The 26,480-nt window shown below is 39.8% G+C and overlaps 2 protein-coding genes across 2 annotated transcripts in view; both read right to left on the bottom strand.

Annotated features, from left to right (window-relative positions):
* Positions 1-2,223: 2,223 nt before the first annotated feature.
* C1H3orf38 (chromosome 1 C3orf38 homolog) lies at positions 2,224-11,374 on the bottom strand. The gene is made up of 3 exons (XM_065861098.2): positions 11,172-11,374; positions 7,766-7,986; positions 2,224-4,265 (listed from the first exon to the last, which is right to left on the bottom strand). Exons 1-3 carry the CDS (start codon positions 11,302-11,304, stop codon positions 3,711-3,713), a joined length of 909 nt encoding a protein of 302 aa, XP_065717170.1. The 5' UTR covers positions 11,305-11,374; the 3' UTR covers positions 2,224-3,710.
* A 5,984-nt stretch (positions 11,375-17,358) lies between these two features.
* ZNF654 (zinc finger protein 654) overlaps positions 17,359-26,480 on the bottom strand; it is a 39,174-nt gene continuing 30,052 nt past the window's right edge. The window contains exons 7-9 of the mRNA XM_065853516.2: positions 26,237-26,378; positions 21,579-23,892; positions 17,359-21,188 (exon numbers count right to left, since the gene is read on the bottom strand). Coding sequence (XP_065709588.1) covers positions 21,181-21,188; positions 21,579-23,892; positions 26,237-26,378 — 2,464 coding nt within the window. The 3' untranslated portion in view covers positions 17,359-21,180. The remainder of the gene's footprint in view (positions 21,189-21,578; positions 23,893-26,236; positions 26,379-26,480) is intronic.

The raw sequence follows: 26,480 nt of genomic DNA, 5'->3' as shown, positions 1-26,480 counted from the left end.
TGTGAAAGTTCGTCATGTAGATGCTCATGTGCCTGAAAGTCGAGCCACCGAGGAACATCTAAACAACCAACAAGCGGATCAAGCTGCTAAGATTAAAGTAGCTGAGGTGGACTTGGACTGGCAACATAAAGGTGAACTTTTCCTAGCTCGGTGGGCCCATGATGCTTCAGGGCATCAAGGTAGAGATGCAACATACAAATGGGCTCGTGATCGAGGGGTGGATTTAACTATGGACACTATTTCACAGGTTATTCATGAATGTGAAACTTGCGCCGAAATCAAACAAGCGAAACGGTTAAAACCTGTATGGTATGGGGGGCGATGGTTAAAGTATAAGTATGGAGAAGCTTGGCAGATTGATTATATTACACTTCCACAAACACGTCAAGGTAAGCGCTATGTACTTACAATGGTGGAAGCAACCACTGGATGGTTGGAAACATATGCCGTACCTCATGCTACAGTCCGAAATACTGTCTTGGGCCTTGAGAAGCAAGTCCTTCGGCGGCACGGTACGCCAGAAAGAATTGAATCAGACAGTGGTACTCATTTCAAAAACAGTATTCTAGACAATTGGGCCAAAGAACATGGTATTGAGTGGGTATATCATATTCCATATCATGCACCAGCCTCTGGGAAAATTGAAAGGTACAATGGTTTGTTAAAAACTACACTAAAGGCACTTGGTGGTGGAACCTTTAAAAACTGGGATTCACATTTAGCAAAAGCCACTTGGTTGGTCAACACTAGGGGATCAACCAATCGAGCCGGGCCTGCCCAATCAGAAATTCTACGGACTGTAGAAGGAGATAAAGTCCCTGTAGTACACATGAAAAATATTTTAGGAAAGGCAGTCTGGGTTACTCCTGCCTCAGGCAAAGGCAAACCTATTCGTGGGATTGTTTTTGCCCAGGGACCTGGCAGCACCTGGTGGGTGATGCTTAAGGATGGAGAAGTTCGGTGTGTACCTCAAGGGGATTTGATTTCAGGTGAAAATATGCAATGCTGAACTGTATGATGTGAATTGCCGCACTAACAATATTTAATAAGTGTCTTTCAGATCAAGACAATGGTGATGAAACTAGAGCTAGCTTCTTCGAGTGGCGCCCGACACCTTCTTCGAAGTTGGTGTCCTTAACCCACAAGCAGTGGTCATGAGATGCACTTGTATGATTTTTCTTGCCCTGGGAGACTGTTGTGACAAAATGAACTTAATGAACTTTTCAAAGGATGGTCCACTGATTAATTACTCCTGTGTATATATGTACATATGTATATATATATATATATATATTAGTGATTAATTAGATTATATTGATAGATTGTATTGATAAGGTTTAAGTATTCAGTGAATGTCATATTATAAGGGGTGGAATGTCCTGGTTTTGTTAAAAAACAAGTTTCTCTTTTAGTGAATTTTTGCCCGTCAGCTAAAGCCTTCATATTAGCTGCATTTTCCTGGAGAACCCAACACATGTTTTGGTTAAACCTAGCAATGGAATGCAAACTTATTGATAAGCACGGATGGACATCTCGTGAGAGGGGCAACGAGAAACTGATGATCGAGAGACCGACCAACGGTGTATAACATGCCATTCACGTGAATACTTCATATAAAAGTGGGAGATCACGAGGATCTCGACCCTTTTTTTTTTTCCCTTTTCCCTTTTTCCCTCATGGCTGACATTAGGAGAGGACCTTGCTGGTCGTCGCTGCGAACTGAGGCCTAGTGACAGACTGAATCCAGCTCCAGTTGGCTAGAGAGTCTAATCCAGGACTTTGGGTGCTGGCTCTGCAGTTGCTGAGACTTACAAGATTGGTTTTGTATATTTTGTATTATTTTCTCTATTCTTATTAGTAGCATTAGTAAAACATCTTTAACTTTTCCAACTCTCTTCTCTCTGTCCTTCTTTCCCTCCCGATCGCCTGTCCTGAGTGGGAAGGGGGGAGAGGGAGGGGCAAAAGGGGGAAGTGGGGGGGAGAAGAGGTAACAATACATCTGCCAGGGTTTGATTGTCACCCCACAATCTTAACCCTCGACACACACTGATGAAAGTAATAGCTATGCTGCCAGTTACAAAGTACAGTTCTGCAAACAATAAAATATTTAGTTGGATTACAGGCCACCATAGTGAATGTTAACAAGGTATCCATTCAGGCTTTTGTCCTCACCTGAAGAGGAATGTAATTCTCAACACATATGAGGAAACTGCTTCTTCCAAATTTTAAATTCAGGTTGATTTTTATTTATTGTACAAAAGGAGCTGAAGAAGTGACAATTCAACTTTTTATTGGGAAAGAACATTCACACACAGTATTTGAATTTTTGCTTAGAAATAATCTTAGACATTTTTAAACAGAACTCAGGATTCATACTGTTCATAAAAATCAGTTCTGTGCATACCTGAAGCTTCTTGTTTCCCCTCACCCACACATCATTTTACCATTTGTTGTCTTCGACAAATATATCAAAACCAAGAGAACTGTTCCCATGTTAAACAGGGAATGTTTCCATTTTCACAGCTTGTATTGGTGAAGCCATAAAATGAAAACAAAACTTGCAAACAATCCAAGCAAGCTGTGGAAAAAAGTTTTCATCTTGTTTCACCCTTAATCACTTATAAATTAAAAAAAAACAACAACAAAAAACAAACAAACAAAAAAACAACACCAAAAACAAGTCCTACCATGGTAATAATTCACGTTTTTAAGTAGTAATTGGATTATTTATTTAATATCACCTGTCTTTGTAACTGCCCAGTGTTAAAAAAAATTGACTTATAGTCAATGTAATAAAGCAGTAGATAAAATTCTTATTTTGAGAAAACATACAAAAATCACAACCATTATATTAAAAACTCTGTTGAAAGTATATACAAAATAATTATCAAAGCATTTGCTTCATATAGTGCTGCTGGAAGTCATGAAATCAACTACTTGATCCAGGACAGTTCTAGAAATGGACGTCTGGGTAACCATCTCAAATTTGTCTGCTTGGTGACACAGAACAAGAGAGTTTGTCTGTATTCATTACAAAATTGGAACCATAAGGTAAAAAGGAAAGTATTAACCCAAAATAAAACTACTTCAGCGATGTTACGTTCCTTGCACTGTCCCATTAAACTACTTCTGTTGTTCAGTGAGAGAACCACATTTAGAACATAAATGGCAGCAGCCTCCACTCACATTATTTTGTCTGTTGTCTCCAAATACTCTTAAATCAGCAGATGGTTTTCCTGGGACTTAGATCTCCATTTAGACACTCACCAAGCCCAATTTCAAAAAGCCAGAAGCAATGAATTCCTGTTACAACTCAAGAGTTTGAACTGGTGACCTGAAGAGAAGCCACCTGCAGTTTGTGAACCCCAAATCATCTGGTTCATTATATGCTGCTGCCAACCCATGTTGAAAAGTAACCATGTTTTATAACCCAGAAAAACCAAACTAATGCCATTCCTAACTACAGTACAATATCTAAAGTAATACACTGAAATATTTGTCAGTTGTTGGAAAGGTGCCCAAAAGCATCACCTGTGTTAATACTTTAAACTCTGTATCTCAGTTTGTCATCTGGCAAATCTGACTCAAAATAGAGACAACGTCACATGGCTGCAACCATGTCAATATTCAGCTATGCACTACAAGTGCTATATATCCCCCCCTCACCTAATCAAGTCAGTTGTGAAAACGTTGCTCAGAATTTCTGAGGTTCAAACAGTCAGGTCTTCCCCATCATACAATTCTTGCAGTTGGTTTGGTTCATATTTTATGGAGGGTTCTTCAATTTGCATTCCAGGTTGCAGGGCATTCTGTCCAACTATTTTAAGATTCACAACTTTTATTTTCCAGGTATTCTCCCTAATGGGACAGCTAATGAGTCCAAAAATTAGTTCAAAGATGCCCAAACAAGTGTTGTCTCGATGTACTGTGCCAGCCACTGCTACCAGTACTAACCCATGTGGAGACATGGCACATTTCAGTCCATTGGCATGCAAATTAGGGTTGAATAGAAGACATTCCTCTTTAACCAAGGAGAGCAGGCGAAGGCTCACCATTTCTGCACCAACGTATTCTTCCCTGTTTTTTTCTAGTGTGTTGTAACGGAACTTCATTTTGGCATTCTCCCAAAAATGCTGTGGTCCCCATCTTTCTTCAGATTTTACTGCCAAGGGATGTTGAGAATTCAGGAGTTCAAAGAACCACTGACAGAATACTTGTCCTAGAGCATGAATGTCTTGTGATGACTTTTGTCTCTCTCCATGACTCTGCAATCAAACACATTTTTTAATTAAAACTATTTACCCTTGGCATGCGAGATCACCACTTAGAACACAGAATCATGAAAATACTTATTTTAAACTTTCTTTCTTCCTCGAGTGTTCTGAGAGAGCGCCTGAAGAAAAGCAACTAAGTAAAATCTCATTTATTTTTACGATCAAAATTATCTTATAATCTAGAGAATCAAGGTAGGCTCTTTGAATTACAGTCAGAATAGTCACTTCAGTTTTGTTTTGGTCTACAATTTATAAACAAAGAGGAAAATCCTGGTTCTACCGAAAAAGGGCAGAGGAAGGAGTTTTTAACAACTTCCATGAGACCAGGCTTCTCAGTGAAAAACAAAATTTGTCCTGAGTAAAAAGTGCTTTGATTAGTAACTTTTAACTGGCCTTTACATTTCCAAAATAAGGTTACAGAAAAACAAGAAGGATACAGACACAACCGAAACAGCTAATTTCATATTAAGACATATGAATTTACTAAGAAGTGCTTATAAATAAGCAACTATGTTGGGATGTTTTTCCTGTTTCATGTTACCTTCAGTCTGTTCTTCTCAGTACCTTTTAATTTAGTTGTGTTGGTCTCTGCATCTTCATATAGCTGGTAAGAACAAACAGTACCTATTGGGAAGTAAGTCACTCACATCCTAATATCCAAAGCTCACAGGATACTTCTGATTTATGGGGGTATTTTACTTAAGTCAGAGGAATACACTAACAAAATGCACAATTAATCCAGGAAGAACCGAAACACAAACAAGTAATGTGTTCCAGAACTTTTTCTCCGCCAGCTCATGTGCCTGAATTTAGCCCTATTGGGCAATAAGCCTGCCAAAAGTAATCCAAAAGACGCTTGGTCACTTTAATGAGTGATGTTTGTCATCTTCACCACATTTCTAAAAGGAAAAGAACCCAAATCCAAGAAAACTGTAGGTTATGTTACCTTTGCTCCTCCAAAATAGACAAAAGCCTTGAGGAATCTCGCTTACTTTTCTAATTGTACAACTGATCACTTAAACCAGACTGAGACAATATGACATTGGGATAGGAGGGCTGCAGAGATTTTCACAGAGCAGCATCGGCTTACTCTGGGAATGAAGGCAACTCCATTCAGCCTGTCATAAAACCCTTGCTTCAGACTCATAAAATCCTTTCTTCAACACTGAATCTGCTGAGAAAGTCTTTCTAAGGAGTGAGACAAAGTAAGCATTGCTAGCAGACAGCTAAACCTTCAAAGAATAATCTGAAAAGGCTCAAAGATTCTTGTCTTGTCTAGAAGCCTAGAAGAATGGGCCAGTGAAAGAAAGCAGGAAACTGCCTCAAACACATTGTCCACTGGTTCCCCATAGGTTATGGACAAGCCACTTGTGTCTTTTTTTGCCTCGTTTTACAGAAAATGACACACACATTCCTAAAATATATCTAAGATGTAGGGGGATAAGAAATACTTTAAATATGTACTGCATCAAAGTAAGCAGTAAGATTTTTCTAGATGCTATTATGGGTCAAGCTAAGCAAAACATCTGTTCCTTGCAGCTGAATTCTTGGTATGTGTAGAAGAATACCAAAATTTAAGTACAAACATTCAGGAAACAAGTTGCTTAGGAATTAAATATTTAAGACAGATTTTTAAGTTGATTATAAAACATGTTTAGTTTAGATGACAGTTCTTTCTAAAGGAAGGTTCACTGTAAAAGGCAACAACTGGATACTCAAGTAACAGTCCTGTGAGCCTATTTAATTTATACATACATAGCTTGCTTATCCTCTGCTTTTTCTTACAACAGGTAAGATTTTTTACTTAGGAAAAATCACCCAGACTTTCCAGTGTAAAGATACATGACCTCCAACTGTAATGTGATAAGCTGTTTTGAACAAGAACTAAATGTATGGTTATTTCGTAGGGCTTCTCAGTATTTGCAACTTGACAGCAAGACATTTAGAAGTAAATGAAATTTCAGGTTTGCTAACATCAAAGTCTAGTAAGCATTAGATTAAGTAAGTTTTAAATCGGTACTAAGTCTGAAAAGCTTGGAGATTCCTATATAGAAATGCTGTAATTGTTTCCCAATTAACGGTAATTAATTTCTAATTCTGTTATGTAGGTTCATGTTACCCATTTCTTCACAACGGTGAGGGCCACAAGAATTAAGAGAAAACAAAGGCGAAGAAATATGTATGTAACAAATAATCAAGCCGAAATTCTCATTCTTTGCAAATGTGCTTTAAGTACTTTGGAGAATTTTGTTTACTTGCCTTCAATCATAAAACTTTGCTAGGGCGTGATACCTGGGAAGTGTTCTTGCAAGAGCAACATTCTAATTTTTTCCCAAAGTACACACAAAAAAAAATTGTTTTGAAAACAAATCTCAGTTAAATTCTCATGGGTTAAAACCTGAGAGAAAGCTCAGCGCACTAGGTTATCAACAGCAACAGAGCTCCAACAGTCCAGCTGGTGGGGCTGTTGCCCATTAGGTCTCAGAAGTACAACACTTAAAAGAGCAAAGTGGCTATTTAGAACTAGATGGTAAAGATCCAAGACTAATAAAACACTGAAAGGTCATTACACCACCAGGATTTGCTAAATGCAAAATTCTGAACTTCAGAATAACCTGTAATTGCAAAAACACATTTAGTTCCACTGTATTAAGTGTTACTAATATCAGGGGAGAAAAAGTTACATGGACCTGGCACTGCTACAAACTTTGCATTTGAACAATATAAAAATTCTTCAAAATCCATTCTGCAAGAGCTAAGAAGGAAACACTTCACAGACAGTGCTGCTTTGATTGTGCTGTCTCTAGAAGTAGATCAGGGCCACTTACAAAGAGACGGTTTTCTCTCCACCCACCCCCGCTCCCCCAAAATGTTTCAGACTACATTCTGACACGTTTTCACCCTGTGACCTACTATCAACAGCATCTCTTCGCTCTGCTCAGGTATGTGCCCTACCAATGGTATCACTAATGCCTGGTGTGGCAGCAGGATGACTGGAAATCCCAGATTCACACCAAAAGTTTAAGAAGATCCACCACATTAAAAAATCACAAGGGGCTATGCAGATTTTCTGTACCATTAACTCTGTTTTCAGTTGTCTCTGAATCCACAGAATTACTTGTGAATATCCTCTATTTTAGCTTACAGTACAACTTGAAAATTAAAAGAATGGAAAAGCACTCACACATTAGAGTTCAAATGCGCTATTATACTTTGCAAGAAAGAGCAGAAGACTGTGCTCTGCTAGTGATAGGTTGGCACAGATACCTTAAAGTGAGGTCCACTGGTCCCTCACTTGTTTGTTAAAACACAAACAAACACACACTAACCACAAACAAACAAAAATGAGCAAACCAAGAGTTAAAGAGATTCAATACCTTCCTAAATACAGGTGAAGAGCCACATTTTGGATGTACATTAGAACTCTCACACTGGCTAACCTGCAAAGGCAAAGCTACGCATCCTTGGGTCTTTCAGAAAACAGCACTCACCTCTGTGTGTGGTTTTCTCTCCCCTGAGTCCCAGGCATGTGTTGTGCACTGCCCACTCCAGTACTGCTTTACACGATCAATGAGCAGATGTTTCTCAGCAGAAGGAGGCACTGGAATTTCTTGTGCTGCCAAATACTTAAAAATTATTTCTCTGTAGACTTTTCTGCGTTTCAGAAGTTCTTCTACACTTTGGCTGTAAACCAAAATGGCATGAATGGCTTCTGCAAGTAAAAAAATTTAAGTTAGCACTTACTTCTCTCACTATTAAAACCCAAACATATGCCATTTCTTAAACTCCTGACCAGCACCTCCAAAAACACAGCACAAGACAAGCCTAAACAAAATATTTAAAAGTTTGTTTGCAAGCTGAGATCTGACCTAATCATATTAGACACAGAAGATACCCAAAGGCTTGGAAACAGGTTTAAGAAATGGTGCTGCTTTTACAGAAACCTTGCTACCTTGTAATCTTTACTTCCTCTTTAATGACTGCTTGGAACTCCTGTATGGTTTGAGCTTGATGAAATGGATGCAACTTTTTCTTCCAAATGAAATTACTAATATTCTTCAAGTATTTTCAAGCTTTTCAGAAACTCCAAGCGCTTTAAGAAGCATAAAGACTCTTGCACGCAATGCATTTCACCTATACTTCCTAAGATGCAGCTAGCTTTAGCTTCAAAAGAAGTTCATTTAGCATGAAATCACTTAGGGCTTCCTGCTTCACGTCCTCATGCAGCACCTTCACTTAGCAAAAGCTGAGCTCTATTTTATTCTCTGTTTGAAAAGCTCTGGGATATTTCAAAATAAGCCAGCCATCTGTCTTCTTGGAAGCAAGATTACAGACAGAAGAACCAGACAAATCTTTTATGGTTCTTCTGATTATGGAACATGCACCTTATTTCTGCAACAAATGGGTAGTTCAGACAATTTGTTATTCTGAAGAATATGCACGTTTTAAAGTGTTTCCCATGAACTGAAAATTGACAGAAATGCAGAGATAACCAAGGTAATCTCTGATTTCCTGTATGTTGACCACAAATTCTAGTATCAGAAATGTGCAGTTTTTCAGACAATACACAGCAGTTTACGAATGTGAAGTTCCATGTAGGTTCCTGAAAACTGATGGAAATTGAATTAAATCCATTTTATTTCCACACTAATAAAAGTACTAATCTGGAGTTCATAAGAAAACACCATCACAGCACAATTAGAAAGCATTGAAATGCAACATTCAAAAAAAATCAGCTACAAGGCTTGGTGACAAAATTAGGAAATATGACAAATTGAAATCCACTTTTAAAGTAGTTGTGGTAGCCAGTTCTCACCTAAACTGAGGCTGGGTGTTTAACATGTTACCTATAAAAACTGTAGGCTTAAACAAGAAGCGACTAATAACCAAAGTAAAACAAAAACAAAAAAGCACAAATACACAAAAATCTCTTAATTTAACCTACAACCACTGCAAAAAGCAGATTAAAAATGCATGAAGAAAATCTAAAGGAATAAGACCTTTTTAAGAAATGTGTATGGCAAATTTTACAGGTGTGAGTTATATCACACGAAATGTATCCAAGTTTTTTAGATGAGTATATTTCAGGGCAATGTGCTGAGTGGCCTCAGATAACTCATATACAAAATAAAGTTTTACAAAACAAATCTCAATGTGAGGGAGGATGGTCACACCTGAAAGCACTCTGTTCTACAAATAAATTAGTTTAAGATTTGATTTGTGTTTTTCCCTTTCAAAACCTGAAAGCAAACATCATTAACACAAACAACAAGAGACACCTGACTTTTAAATATTGTTTTAAACACTAAAAGGGCATACAAGAGGCAGAGAAGTGCACCAAGCTCCTTCAGTTGGGGGGTAGGTGTCTAAGAGAGAAATATACCCTGTTTCTGTGAAAATAAGACGGGGTCTTACATTAATTTTTGCTCGAAAAGATGCTTACTTTTTTACATACATAGCTGCCTGGACACTACTTCAATTGATTTTCTTTATGAACTGTAACTAGGAGTTATTTTTGGAGTAGCATTTATATTTTGAGCATCCTCAAAAATCCTGAAAAAATCACACTAGGGCTTATTTTCAGGGTAGGGCTTATCGGCTGGGAGACAGGGTATGTGCTTGAGATCTAAAAATCTGCCACAAGTCACTAGCAGCCCCAAGTTTCTTGGCAAAAACAAACCCCGAGCAGCCAGCAGCCAAACCCCAGTCCTCCTGGGACACACACAGGCCCACCAGAGGAAAAGGCTCCCAATGGCTACAAACAACCCAACAAAATGCAGCTGCACATTTTACACAGAATCACATAGAATGTTAGGGATTGGAAGGGACCTCGAAAGATCATCTAGTCCAATCCCCCTGCTGGAGCAGGAACACCTAGATGAAGATACACAGGAATGTGTCCAGGCGGGTTTTGAATGTCTCCAGAGAAGGAGACTCCACAGCCCCCTGGGCAGCCTGTTTCAGTGCTCTGTCACCCTCACTGAGAAGAAGTTTCTTCTCAAATTCAAGGAACCTCCTGTGTTCCAGTTTGTATCCATTGCCCCTTGTCCTGTCATTGATTGCCACCGAGAAGAGCCTGGCTCCACCCTCCTGACACTCACCCTTTACATTTTTACAACCATTAATAAGGTTACTCCTCAGCCTCCTCTTCTCCAAAGAGTCCCAGCTCCCTCAGCCTTTCCTCATAAGGGAGATGCTCCACTCCCTTCATCATCTTTTTGGCTCTGCACTGGACTCTCTCCAGCAGTTCCCTGTCCTTCTTGAACTGAGAGGCCCAGAACTGGACACAATATTCCAGGTGTGGTCTCACCAGGGCAGAGTAGAGGCGAAGGAGAACCTCTCTCGATCTACTAACCAACCCCCTTCTAATACACCCCGGGATGCCATCGGCCTTCCTGGCCACAAGGGCACAGTGCTGGCTCATGGTCATCCTGCTGTCCACCAGGACCCCCAGGTCCCTTTTCCCTGCACTGCTCTCCATCACGCCGTTCCCCAACTCATACTGGTACCTGGGGTTGTTCCTTCCCAGAAGCAAGACTTTACACTTGCCCTTGTTGTATTTCATTATATTTTCATTAAATTTCGCCGCAGCCCCGCACCCGACATGGCGCCGCCAGCTCTCCCGGGTGCCGAGAAACACCCGGGCTGCTCCAGCACACCGGCCCAGCTCGCTTCCCCCCAGCCCGCCGCTGTGAGCCCCCGTCCGGCCCGGAGCCAACGGTGCAGGACGCGTTCGCAGCCCCCGGCTCCCACCCTCCCGGCCGGGAAGGGAACCCAGCAGCCGCGCCCTGGGGCGCAGAGGCGGATCCCGGCATCCCCGCCGCGGGGTGGAGGGGCGGTCGGGCCGGTGAGGCCGTGGTAGGAGGAAGCAGCGTTCCCGTGCCGGTCTCCGCGCACCTTGGCGGCTCTCCGGGTGCACCAGGCGGTTGGTGACCGTGTCCGTCAGCGCCAGAAGTTCCTCGGTCTCCAGAAGCTCCAGGAGCTCCCGGCACCCGGCTTGTTCCCGCTCGCTCAGCCCCAGGGACGCCATCGCCGGGTCCGGCCCGGCGAAACTGAAGGTGCCGCCGCTTCCTCAACGGAAGTCGGGGCAACGGCCGCTTCCTGCGCGCCACTCCGAGCAGCTCCCGGTGCCGCCGGTGGAAAGAGCGGCCGGCACTGAGGTTCCGCCCGGCAGCGAGGGAAACCTCCCCCGGGTTCGTGCTCCTGCCCCACAGCTGCCCGTAAGGATCAAGGACCAGGTCGGGGAGGACCCGACAGCTTCAGCCCAGCCCACAGGTGGAGAAAAGCCACACGAAAGTGAACTTCAATATATACATTAGATTTATTAAGACGTTATAATTATCACCCTTCCCTTCCATCAGATCGTTAAGTTGTCACGCTAATTCCACTCCCCCCACCCCCAAGCCCATGGAGCATGGCCGGGGAGTGCTGCAGCCCCATTTGCTCCACATCACTGGCCACGGGGTGTGTGTGGCTTCACCTCCTCATCACTTGTGAGGTCAGCAGAGGATCATAGAATTATGGAATAGTTTGAGTTGGAAGGGACCTTCAAAGGTCATCTAGTCCAAACCCCCTGCAATGAGCAGGGACAACTTCACCTAGATCAGATGTTTCAGTATCCAGCGGTGCACTGTCTGAGCATTTCCAGTATTAGACCTGTCACAACAATCGCATTGTGCAATGCAAAGGAGAACAGAAAGGGAACCTCCCATAGCTGCTTAACGATGGTTTTCCATCATTAATGCAGAGCCCACACATCCAGCCTTACCACAGCCTGCCCGGAGCTGGAGGCCTTATACAAAGGCTCCCAGCAGGGTCTAGGCAGCTGCTATGGGTAGAAACAGTCTTTGGAAGTCTACTGGTAGGCCTCAAGCTGAGGTAACATCTATGGTGGTCACTTCAGCTGGACTGACCAATCTTTGGATATCAGAGCTGCAACCCCTGTGGCATTAAGTCTTCAACTTGTGACTGAAGGAGGTGTTGGACACCTGGGGAACTAATACCGAGCAAGATACACGTGCCCGCAACAGCGTGAGGTCTGACAGTACAGCACCTGCCCAAGGAAATGAAGTTCTGTAAGCCAAAATTGCTTTTCCATTACCTGTGAGGCTTGAACCTTGTGCTGCCCCTCCATTTGGCAGTATTTTCTCTGAGCAGTGATGGTCACTTTATGGGTCACGGAGAGAAGAGGCAGGAAAGAGGAACAAAAAAGGATAAAGAAGATAGCAGAAGCTTCAGCTGAGCTAAGGACCATAAGCTATGTGAGGGCTGGTGCTGCAAAAAATGTAGATGCAACGAGTGCTTGACCTCACTGTGGCAGAAAAAGCAGGCACTCTCATCAAACCCATGCTTCAGTAGGGGCAGCATAAGGAGGCCACCTTTTGGTGCTAAAGCTGTCTGTAATTTCAAAAACAGGAAGACCTAGATTCTGTCACTTGAAGACAGGAGTTACAATTACTGGTGATACCTTTGTACAAACAACTGAATGCTTCTTTATAGTAGGCTCTGTTCAGACCTGTAGTAACAAATGCCCACCGCTCTCAAGATCTTGTAAACCTAATGCAGAACATTTACATAAACAGAGAACATAGTCCCACCTCCCATACTGTGCATACATTTTAGATGTCTCATTCCTCTTTGAGATATAAAAATCTGTTCATGCAGATCTCCTAGGTTTATCAGAAGGAAAACCAACACACATTCAGCTACAGTAACAGCTATTCTCTCGAGTTATAGCAATGAATTAAAAATAAACCAGAAACAGCTGAAGCATTTTTGCCCATGAATTTTAAGTCCATTCAGTCCTAAAGCATCGGGAAAGATTCAGCACAATAACGCTTACTGTCTGCTGTGCCAAATTTCCCCTCACATGTACATTGATTTAGTATTCTTTATGCAGTTCAAGCAACGTGTAATGGTTTCTGTTGACAAGATCAGCCTCATGTATAATATGCGTGGCCTTGGCACAGAGCTATTACCCATTTTGTAAGACCAGTTACTTGCACACTCTTCACATACAAGAAAGATCTCCCACCACAATATGCAGTGCAGCCTTCTGCATATCTGTATTAGAGTTTACAAAGCAAAACTGGTTCATTGAAAATGGGACTACCTACATGCCACCAATTTAATTTTGCTGCTGAAATTTTCCAATTTCTTAAAATTAATCCTGCAAGCTTAAAATTTGAAAATGCATCTGAGAAATATAAATGACCTTTCCTTAATTTTGCTTATTTTTCAAAAAACCTATTCTAGATTTGCAGCCTTCAGCAGAATATTATCTGAGTATTCTAGAATTCAGGGGGAAAAAAAATCAAGATGCCATTTAAAACATTAGATTATTTTGTTTGCTGTGTTTTCAATGAACATTTTTGTGGGGGGTGGGGACAGGTTGCCTTAAAATGGTCACATTCCCATTAATCCCGAGAGAAGAAAAGTGCATTGTCATCACAGAGACTGGAAAGACTCTTCAACATTCAGAACTGATGTATTTCCCTGCTTTCTTATTTTAAACCAAGGCCAGTCCTTCTAGGAGGATTATATCTATACCTTGTAAGCACTTCTCCTTTGGGGGTGGTGGTGGGGGTAATCTCAGAAGTAGATTTTGGTTTTCTGTCTTTCCTGTAACTCAGAATTCCCTATAGAGTTTTTATTCAAACTTTCAATTGACTTTGATCACTGACAAGGAATGTAAACTGGCATTCCTAATGGGGAATAAACAGGAAAAATAATAGCATATATAAACAAAAGTGAAGAGAAGTCTTGCAACACTAAACTGCTGTTGTAATTCACTACAAGTGATCCTCTCCCTCCCCGTTCAGAATTTTATTTACTGCAAATTATATCCCTAAAATGTCAACTGCTCTCTTATTTCTATGAGCTCAGTGCAGAAGTCAGGCACTGAGACATACAGTACTGGATTAAATCACACTGATGCACAGAAATACCACTTCAGGCAGTGGCAGATACTGCTCCAAGTCACACAGCACTGCTCTGACATCAAGACAGTACTAATATGCCGCAGGCTATTTGGATTGGCAGGAACTGAACTTAACTAAAACACCAGTTACAGGCGCTTTTTTTTTTTCCCCCTCTTCTTCCTTTGAAAGATAAGCAAAATAAATGAGAAATTACTGACTATAACACAAGCAAACACACATAAGTTTTAGTGTCATCTGTAGAAGTAGCTGTTTTATAGGTGGGCACAGTCGAAAACTATAATAACTAAAGGATATTTACATACACACTTAAATGATGCTGGCCATTGCATGAACTGATTTTACCACTATCATCCTAAACTAAATTTTTCAACAAGTGGGTTCATAATAACATTGAAGATGACATGTATGGTCTGAAATATTATAAAAATGAGCAACAGTAGATAGTTACCATATGAAGCATATTCAGTTCCACTATACCTCCCATTCAATAACACTTCATAACCTTCAACTGATATTTTATACCTACCTGCCACCATTGATATTAGTTTTCTTACATAATTCTAAAAATCAGAAAAAAGTATGACACTTTCAACATACAAAATTCAAGTATGTACAAAGTTATCTGCACACTCAACAAGTTCAAAGCTGACATTTCCTTAAACTCATGTAGACTATTTCAAGCACCCTTGAGCACCTCTTTGGTCTATTGAGCTGCTTCTGATTGTCGGGTGCTTCATTCATCCAGGCACCTCAACCTCCCCTTGGGCTCAAAGCTCGATATTTAGCCCTCATAATCCAGCTGTTTAACAATGGACACCAAACTTCTCCTGCCCTCTTTACCAGCCACACTAACCTGTTGTGAAGTGTGTCCCCATCGAGAAAATTTACAACGCTGCACTGGACCACCAACTTAAGGTGCAGTTTACTGAGAAATTGATATTTCTCTGCCTGAAATGTTAGCATGTCAAAGGAATTAAAACAGTATCCAGGACATAAAAGTTTACATTTGGTATGCTAATGTATCTCGCAATTAATTTATCAAATGGCTTATGTATACATTGCCATTTTGATAAATATTTTGCCTGCAACGTGCATATGCCATAGTACCGGACATTTGAGAACCCTTACCCTTATGCCCAAACTTAGTAACTTTCTTAGGCAAGGACCTTGTCAAAGTAGGAAAAAAATAGAAAAGAAAAAAAGGTAGGAAAAATTTTGCAGAAAACAGTCAAAAACTCTGATCAAAGAAAATTAAAAATTTACAGGACTATGAATAACAAATCTAGATAATCCAGCATTTTCAGATGACAGTATTGAATTTTTTGAAGCAAAATTAAAAAATAATTACACTGTCTTTATCTCTGGACTACAGCATTCCATCAAATGGACTAAACAAAACAATGGAAAACAAGTGTATCATGCTAGAGGTTACTATCTGTATTAGCAGCATTATCAGAAAAAAAAACATAAGCTCATAAAGTGCAACAGCTGACGCTCAGCTCTATGTACTAGTGCCAACCAACCTCCTCAAGAGGTTGAGGCCAGCATTTGGTACTTGCAATTCACCAAAGAACTTCAACAATTTTATGACAGAGGAAGACAACCAGCTAGAAGCAGAGGTATCTTAAAACTGCTGCATCCAGACTTGTTTGTGGCCTCAAGTTTGTCTTTCAAGCCCTACACAATGGCTTATGTGGTTAACCTCCCCCACATTTTGAAGTCATTGCCCCTTGGGGTTAAACACCATACAAGCTATTAAAATGAACACAGGTCTGCTGATTTCTTTGAACACTACGTTTCCTTGCAAGCTTTATTCCTCCCTACCACCTCCCTCTCTCTGCCCTGCCAACCTTACGATGCTCTCCATTTGCCTGATAAAACCAGGACATGAGCGCTGTTACCAGCTCAGGAACTTCTCAGGCCTTTCCTGCCCAGAGTGAACAGATTCCCATTTCCCCTTCTGTTCTGATTGATGCTCTTGATCAGGGTGCACAGCATCTGAATGATACACAATGTTTGTAAATTACTTTGGTATACACAGTAATTACCAAGCCTGGTTCCCAGTGCATGTAGCTGACTATGGAAATATTCTTGAAGTTGCCAGTGTTTCAGAGATGGTTAGAGCCAGTCAGACCTGAGGAGGGAAGGGGCTGCCTAGTGTCTAAGGTTCAAATGCTGATGGAAGCTTTTTCTGCAGTAGGTGCGTTCTTCATGTATCTCAGACCGATGACCAAGAAAGCTATTCCTCTCCCTCACACACAGATGTGCTTCTCTTGTTAGCAGTTATCTATTTGCAAAGAACCTATAATACTATGACTTTTTGAAGATTTATTTAACTGAGAGGTCCCAAATTTCACATAATCACAGAATGTCAGGAATTGGAAGGGACCTCAAAAGATCATCTAGTCCAATCCCCCTGCTGGAGCAGGATCACCTAGATGAGGTTACACAGGAAGGTGTCCAGGTGAGTTTTGAATGTCTCCAGAGAAGGAGACTCCACAACCCCCCCTGGGCAGCCTGTTCCAGTGCTCTGTCACCCTCACTGAGAAGAAGTTTCTTCTCAAATTTAAGTGGAACCTCCTGTGTTCCAGTTTGTACCCATTACCCCTTGTCCTATCATTGGTTGTCACTGAGAAGAGCCTGGTTCCATCCTCCTGACACTCACCCTTTACATATTTATAAACATTAAAGAGGTCACCCCTCAGTCTCCTCCAGGCTAAAGAACCCCAGTTTCCTCAGCTTTTCCTCATAAGGGAGATGCTCCACTCCCTTCATCATCTTTGTTGCCCTGCGCTGGACTCTCTCCAGCAGTTCCCTGTCCTTCTTGAACTGAGGGGCCCAGAACTGGACAGAATATTCCAGGTGTGTCTCACCACAGTAGAGTAGGTAGTTAATTAGCTAGAAAGAAGAAAAGAAATAAAGGGGGTGAGGGGCAGAGAGACAGGATTTCTGTTTTGATTTCCTCAGTAAGCCTGGGTATTCTTGGATTTAGTCTCTTTAAAGCCAAATATCCACACACTGGAAACACCAAGGCCTGGCAGCTTTACACAGGTGCTGTGCAACAATCATATACCAAACACAACAGGGTAACCATAAAGATTGCAGCAGTATTTTCAGAGAGATTCCCCAAAAGACAAAATCAATTTCTATCAACAACAAAGACAACGTTTTATTGAACAAATCTATATACAGTACAAAAAGGTTTTTAAAATGAGACACTACTGTTGATTTATTGCAGTTTGATGGCTCAGTTTTAATTTGTACTCTTATATAAAATGCAAAGTAAAATAATTTAACATTCAACAAGGAAGCACAAATTTCCTTTCTTGCTGAACCTGTAACAGCTTTTACAAATTAACAAGAGTCCCAAAATGCATACACTGCATTTAATCAGAAAGGTGTTATACAGTACCAAATAAATTAAGAAAATAGTAACACTACCACCCCCTTTGAGTCTTTTGTCCATAGCACTGGTGTTAAACAATAAAATAAATGAGTACAGCTGAACCTTCAATGTGATATTAATATCACAAAGTTTAATGTTATAAATTATCCAAACTATACAATTAATATAGTTTTAATGAATATGGCTAAACAACCAAAGTACCAGTGACCTTTCCCCACAAGTATAACCACTTTCAACCTACGTTCAGTATTTATTTTTTTGTGAAAGGTGCCTACCAAGCGGCAACTCTTTGAAAATTAGAACTTACATGACCTTGACAGTGAACTGTGATCGGGTCAGAGTAGACAGTCTGACAAGGAAAGCCTAAATCCAAGTTATAGCCACCTGGAGGAATACTCTTAAAAACATGATTACCAGCAATGAAATGCACAAACTTTGATCCAACAAAGCTCCTAAGTTCATGTATAACTTCAGGCAGCTCTAAGATATTTGCATGCTTACATTACACATGTACTTCAGTATTTATTGAATCAAAGTGATACATCTCAAGGAATTATTTCCAATTATATCACACAATGCTTAATGCCTGGGAGAATCACCCAAAACTTTCAATTCTAGTTTTGGAACCTTTTTCAGCCCTAGAAGTTGCAGGCTTAATACAGGGTAATACTCAACATACTAAAGAATCCTTAAAAAGCATGTAGAATTATCCCCCACATGTTACAAGTATCTTTTGTTCTTAATTACAGTCGTGGAATACTGCAATTATCTGAGAATACCAACAGGTATCAGGGACTAGTTTAAAGAAAATACAATGTCCTTTGAAGTAAAAATCATTATTTAAAACAAAAATTACCACCAATTTGCTACTTTACGTCAATTAAGCATATTTCTGATAGGTGTGAGGTGATGTTCACCTGCATAAGAACTCAATTTTCCAGTTCTCCAAAGTGCATATACTGAACACACGGTCTAAACAAATGGTGGTGTCCATGAAAAGCGTCTTTGAACAAAGGTGAGTTTAATGCAGGTACAAAAAATTATGGTCACAGTTTATGCATGTACATAGATGCATTTAGCAACACACTTTAAACCAAAGAAAATACAAGTCTCAATCATGTTTTTAAAGCATCTTCCAACACATGGAGCTCTAGGAAAAGGCAAAAAAGCACCAAAGATTAATGATACATTTTGAAGACTTTACACAAACAATTTGGTCATATCTACTGAGCGAGTTTTCAGTTTAAAACTGTAATACTGTGAAATTAACTTTTTTTTTTCCAAATATATTTAAGCAAATTTAACTAGATTAACAATGTGAAGCGACAGAAGGGGAGCCTGGGAACATTCAAGATGATAATCGTGTCCTTAAAAACTAGTTGGCAACTTGAAAGCAAAAAATGTGAAAGTGCATTTGGCTGATGAGGTCCCCCTTAATTTTACATTTAAAAACTTTTAATGTATTTATATATGTAAATATATATATAGTGCATGTATATATGTATATATAATGAATGATACATTTTTTTTTTTCCTGCAACAGCAAAAAAGAGATTCTTTGGTGCCTGAAATATCACACAAATCTCTGATAGTGGGCCAGTCGTCAGTATTAATGTAATGCACACATACCTGTGATCATAATTTTATAACCTTTTGCATTAATCCAACTCAAAGTTAAGGCAAATATTTTCTAGAACTCAAAAAAGTACAATTTTGAACTTGCATTCTTCTTACCTCCCAGGAGGGGAAAAGGAAGCAGAATTAATGCAAATACCTGTTTAATTTCACAGAGGATTATTAGCAGAGGCATTACTGGACTATTAAGTTCCAGAACTACTTAGCAACCTATTTTACAATGAAACCCATAGGTTTGCAAGCGTGAGCCATTGCTACAATGAACAGATCTGTTACATACCTCTTGATTTGTTACTCATTAGTTTTTAAATATCTGTTGATTTAAGCAAGTTGATCATCTTATTATTCTATATATGCATTGTGATGAACTATTCGGTGAGCCAACTAGCTGAGCAGGAACAGTTGGTTTTTGCTGTCCAGTGCCTCTCTAGTGACTCCATCTGTACACACCAGTTTTCACCACTATCCTTTCCCACGCCTAGAGTCACATTAACATTTTCAGCTGCTCGCATAGAACAGGATTCCAAATGAAACATTTTTAGGTGGCATGACAATGTAAGATAAATTATAGGATAATTTAGCCCAGTAATTAGACAATATGCGTGTTTGTTACATATCTGTTAAGGGTGGGAAGACCAAAAACTACAACAATATCTTTTTGGTTTCCAAATGTCCAGAGTTAGGTTATAGAGCTGAATTACTCAAATTTCCTGTGTTCACATTTTGATTGTTTCTATGAGTAAATTTAGGATAAAGTGCTTAACATTCAATAACTTCTGGAAAAGTCTGTCTTTTCAAGAGACGCTATTAGACAGGGTTGTAAAGTGTCTTAAGGTTGAGTTGATACATACTTTCTCTCTGTGACCTACCAGCATTAAGCAACATCATACGTGAAACAGGCTCTGATTTTTTTTTTCCCAACTTGACATGTGTTTTGCTTTTGTCTGCCCTTTTTTTTGTTTCTTTTAATCAGGAAGCCAACAACTGAAGGACCTCTGTATTTGCATAACATTTAACTCTGTCCTGTAATGCAAGCTTAACCCCCTTCACATGCTGTATTCGTTGCAGCCTCCTTCTGTTAATATCCACACAATCTGTGCCTGTACTGCTTGTATTAGTTTTCCTGCACCTACAACAGATGTTTTACAGAACACTTTCAGCATAGACATTCACCACAGGCTTGAAAAGGGTTTCTCTTGCATGCATCTGATTTCCATTGTGCATAGCTTTCACACTTAGTATCACATCAACTCACTTTTCCTTGCGTATTTTGTACTTCAAGTTTTTGGTTATCTGACCCTTCTACCCAGGTTCAACTTCTTTCTACATTCCTCTTTTTGGATTCTGAGTATAAGTTTATTAAATGAGCTCCATGCTTTTTAGCAGATAATAGAATCACATACTCAAACTTTGAAAACAGAATGTGTGGTTCCTCTATGCATTTCTTATTCATATTATAATAATGTAACACCTTTTTGAATTATTTCTTCAGAGCTATGTGGATAGATATCCTTTAACCACACATTTTCCAACTAAAGCAGCTTTCAGAACTGGCTGTTTTTATTTCCATAAGGCAATGAAACCCTCTGCTTTCTCTGCTTGCTCAACTCTATGTCTTATCTTCCTTAAACTTTCATACTAGAAAGACTGTGCCACTAAGCTTCAATCACAGATTTGGAATGAATGTGGCTTTTCAGATAACTGGTACTTTGGGGATTTTGTAGCAACCTTTCTGGACTCAAGACCTGCAGAGCTCTGTGAGTTTTATCTATAAAATGTGCTTTGTATTTATCAAGGTCATGTTTTTCTTTAGTAATTTGAGACTGCTTTATGATTAAGGCCAACTGGGAAACAAACTGATGCTTCTTCATGTAGTGTTTTCTTACACCACTCTCCGTTTGATACACTTTCCCACAACATTGAATCAGGCACCTGTAAAAGAGAATGCATTGGGATCAAAATGAAGACTAACCAATGTAAATAATTCTTTAATTTAGAACACTGTTCTATGCTTTTTGACATGTTAAATTTCAAACATGCAAGGAAAAGCAGACTGAATGACCTCCTTCTGTTTTATGAGAATGCTTTTCCATGAGTGCAGTCCACCAATTCTCACCACCTCTTTCTTATTCTAAACAGCATCTCCAATTTAAACTTCCAATTTAGCACAGTATTGTGACTTAACTAAGATCTAACATACTACAATTGCTTAGAAAACATGTCTATCTTATCTACTCCATCAGGTTGCCTGTTTTCAAAGACTTATTTTCTGGTTGGTATTTACCTCCAAACAAACCAGCCCAGAAGGACTGCAAGACTTACTTTCATCATCTGAATCGAATCCAAAGAGCGTCTGACACTTCTTTTGTGCAAGGTGAGCCTCAAGTGCTTCTGAATTACAGTAGATGGTCAAGCATTTGCGACATCTAAATCTTTCTGTTTTGCTACACAATTTGTCTTGTTCAGAATGAGCATCTACATTATCAGTCAAAATTTTTCTACGTTTTGGCATGCTAATGTATTGTTCATCGAGATAACTTGGAGGCAATGGTCTAAAATATGGTTTTGTTAGGATGACACCATATGAAGTAGTCTCTGTTGTCTGGTTTGGTTTTGAAGGTAACTGTGAGGCAGCAGTATTATTTTGTGACGTATCATGACAATTCTGTAAAACTGGTAATATTGACCCATTTTCTGTCCTTGTTTCACCTGCCACTCTGTCCAAAGGTATTTCTGATGACTTTGATGATGTCTGATCTAGGTCACTGTGCCCATTGACTAGTTGGTCACTAACAACATGACAGTTTTCAGAATTTGGCTGTGACGCAGGTGTCTTTTGGTCTATCAAACTTAAAACTGTAGTGCTACCCTCAGATGAACTTTCATTTCCATTGTGAATTATATTATTTGCTTTCTTCTCAACACTTTGAGTATATGTCTTTGGTTCTGTAGAATCCTTCCTTGACTTCCAAGTTGGAATTGGTAAATCTACAGTTTCTTTTTCATTAACAGATTCATCATCATCTTGGTAACTACAAAGTTCTGAAGGATCATCTGAAGAATCTTTTTCACTTGCATCTTCTGAACATTCTGGTGTTTTATTTAAATAATGCTGAGCCTCATGTTCATACAGCAAAGGGAGCTCCTCAAATAGCTCACAGCACTCTGCAAAATTGCATTGAGCTTTAAACACAGTATGACTTTTTGTATGTTCTGCAAGCTCAGCTGACAGTTTAAATCGCTGATTACAATTAAAGTGTAAACAAAAGTAAACATTTGGATACACATGTCTCTTCAGGTGGTCTATGAAATGTTGGGAATCAGCAAATTTTCTCTGGCAGAACCGACATTTTCCTTTATTCCACTTCATTATATGCTGCTGCACCTTCATATCAGTTGGATGAGCTTTTCTTGCATGTTTATTAAGGAATCTTATCTTTTTAAACACTCTAGCACAACCATTGGCAGGGCACTTAAAGCTTCCTTCCTCATCCATAGCATCAATGTCTTTTTGAGGGCAAAAAGCTCCATTCACTTTGTGCAGAATAGGTGACTCTTTACTGGAGTTCTCGTCATCTTCAGGCAAGCTTTCTGTACTTAGAGCATCAGGAACATTATTAAAACAGCTGTCATTACTATTTTCTGTAGCATCATCCTGGTCGCTTAGATGGTTTTCCACTGCATCAAATACCTGTTCCGATTTCTCCTCCTCCACCTGGACCACTTGGTCAGCACTTGGAGCTACTGCAGTCTCTGGTTCATTATCTTTGGAACCATCAGAATTCCCATTTTCAAGAGACACAGAAACATCAGAACATTCTGGTTCATTAAGAGTAGGAGCCTGCTGACCAGCCTCAAGAACTGCAGCAAGGTGTTGCCTTTCTATCTTCCTGACGTGATTCTTTAAGTGTTTCAGCATAAGTCCTTTTTGCCTGAATTTTCTGGTGCAAAGTACACAGGAAAAACTGCCCTTTTTTTGGTGAGCTTGGGCATGTTTCACAATGTGACCACCAAGAAATTCCTCATTGCATATCACACAGCGGTGCCTTGGTACAGTTTGATCTAATATTTGAGATGCCTCAAGAGCTTCATGGTTCTTTTTGGCATTACCTTTGGACTTGGCTTCAGAGAGGTCTTCAGGGTCCAGCTCTCCATTGCTTACATCTGTTAAATGGACACGTTCCTCACTCAGAGCCCTATGCTCTGTTATCTTCTCTGTATTTGCAGTAGAGTTTTCCAGTGTGCTTTCACTTAAGCCAGCCAAGGCTTTATCCCCCAATAATGCTAAACAATTCTGTTTGATCATCAAGAAATTCCAAAACTCAGGATCAAAAAACAAACCTTTTTTCAAAATTGGAAGCAACTCAAAACGTACACGGTTTTGAACAGAACTAGTGCACTCATTGTATTCTTCATCTGCACATTTATATAAATGTTCAACAGTGTAGTAAGATTCCAAGGTGCGCTCAAGAAAAAACACTGAAAGAGCACAAATTCTGAGGATCTCCAAGTCATTTGGCAGAAAATGAGCAATTGCTTTATAAATAAGACTTTTCATGTTGGGATCTTCACGGAGATCCAACTGTAGGGCACACCCACATATCTCAACGCATATCTGAAGACCATCTTCACCAACCTGCAGAAAGGAAATTACAGTGTACATAATTACTGAGTATGCATAACGTTATTTTCCTTACGGGCTTACAGAATTCTACAGCTTAAAAGTGTATTAAAAGAAATAAATCATCAGACCCACACAAAATAAAAGAAAAAATAACTAGCACGAATAATGCCCAAACAACAACCCCCTGCAGCGCTACAGGCTGGGCACAGAGTGGCTGGAAAGCAGCCAGGCAGAAAGGGACCTGGGGGTACTGATTGACAGGAAGCTCAAAATGAGCCAACAGTGTGCCCAGGTGGCCAAGAAGGCCAATGGTATCCTGGCCTGTATCAAAAATAGCGTGGTCAGCAGGACAAGGGAAGTGATCCTTCCCCTGTACTCTGCATTGGTGAGGCCACACCTGGAGTATTGTGTTCAGTTCTGGGCCCCTCAGTTCAGGAAAGATATTGAGGTGCTGGAGCAGGTCCAGAGAAGAGCAACAAGACTGGTGAAGGGACTTGAGCACATGACCTATGGGGAGAGGCTGAGGGAGCTGGGGTTGTTCAGTCTGGAGAAGAGGAGGCTTAGAGGTGACCTCATCGCTCTCTATAACTACCTGAAGGGAAGTTATAGCCAGGTGGGAACTGGTCTCTTCTCCCAGGCAGTTAGCAATAGGACAAGGGGACACGGGCTTAAACTCTGCCAGGGGAAGTTTAGATTGGATATTAGGAAGAAGTTCTTTACGGAGAGAGTGATCAGGCATTGGAATGGCCTGCCCAGGGAGGTGGTGGACTCACCGTCCCTGGAGGTTTTTAAACTGAGATTGGACATGGCTCTTAGTGCCATGATCTAGTAAATGGGCTGAAGTTGGACCAAGGGTTGGACTTGATGATCTCTGAGGTCTTTTCCAACCTAGTCAATTCTGTGATTCTGTGATTTATCCACTTGAGAGTACAGAAAGTATCATGCCAGTAAAATTCACCTAAAGGCGTGTACATTTTAAAAAAACACTTAAACAAGGCTATAAAATACAGATACAAAAATGCCAAAAGTAACATCTAGTTTGCTCTGAAAGCCATACAGCTACTGTCAAAAAAGCTTCAGATACTTTAACTATAGAACTGCACATGGCAAAAGACAATTATTTGGGGGTATAATACAAGGCTGCAGCAAATCGTATCTGATTTAGCAGCATCTTTTGTCTGCACCTTCATTACCTGGGCTGCTTCACACTATAACTGGACAGTTACTCTATATTTTGTCCCCGTTCTAACTCATTTAACTTGCATTGCATAAAAATACAAGCTATAAAATACTGCCCTCAATTTTGAACCATGGCCACCTGGGAAACCATAAGAACCCATAGCCAAGCACAAACATGTAATTCGGAGGGATGATCAGAACCACACTGACCAAGAGATAGCAGACTAAAGGTGTCAGGAAGCTTAGAAATAATTAATACCTACGTATATTTAAATATGCGTTAACAAATACATGCAATGCTTCACATGTAGTGGGTTATTAAAAATACAATCATTCAGATGCAAATCTAAATAAAAGTTAATCATGTCACTGCAAGTACTTTGGAATATATAGCGAGATTAAGATCTTGAACAGTAGCAAATCCGTGCATTTAGAATTGCACAGCAGCACCCATGACAAAATAATTTATAATTCATTTAGGGCACAGAATATGAAGGAGCTCTCTTCAGTTGGGTTAATGATAAAACCCAACATTTGTCTGAAAACAACTTACACTCCTGCGTGCAAAACGCTGCATGTTACATGTTTTGCAGATGTTTGTATGAGACAGTTTAAGACTCACATCTGAAGCATGAAACACAGTGCACTTTTCTGAAGAAAAATTACATCTTCTATCTGAGCCTAGCTTTTCCTTTATGTTACATTAAGCACTTCTTCAGATCTGATTAGAACTGGTGAAAGGATTCAGAACTTAATAAGGGTGAAAGGCAGATACAATGACATTACACAAGCCCTACTTCCTCAAGAAGTCAGGCTTAAAAAACAAACAAACAACAAACAAAACAACCGATCCATCTTTCACATTTACTGCATGTATTTATTATTAATTTCCCCATTTATTTATAGAGGATGACACTCCTTAAACTTACAGTAAACAGAAAGAAAAACCTCAGAATTCAGTAAAAAAAAAAAAAAAAATCTTAAAACCATACAATAGATCAAGGGCAACCATAGCATTAAAGCACATTCTGGAACGTGACAAAATTTTTAAATTAATATTTTGCTCTTCCCTACTCCATCTTAACTTTCCACAAAAAGTGGCCAATACACAATATAACATCAGTTCTTTTTACTTTAACTAGTTAGAAAAAGGAGGGTGTAAAACAAACAAACTTACTTCATCCTTAATGACTTTCATGAAAGGGAAAATTACTCTGACATTTGTAGCGATTCTTAAAAGCTGGTAGCACTGGTCAACAAATACTTGTTTTGATGGGTTAGATTTAAGCTGCAGCTTACTCCAAATGAAGATCAGGTCCCTATAAGTACAGAATGAAGTATTTTTATTAGACTGAGTTTTAGAATTCTATCACCAAGCATGATGCATTACTAAGAACAAGTATTTGCATATTCTGTAACTA

Source organism: Patagioenas fasciata, chromosome 1 (assembly GCF_037038585.1).
Source record: "Patagioenas fasciata isolate bPatFas1 chromosome 1, bPatFas1.hap1, whole genome shotgun sequence".
Classification (NCBI taxonomy): domain Eukaryota; kingdom Metazoa; phylum Chordata; class Aves; order Columbiformes; family Columbidae; genus Patagioenas; species Patagioenas fasciata.
The sequence above is the reverse complement of the archived record's forward strand: the minus strand, read 5'-3'. Positions and strand labels throughout refer to the sequence as shown.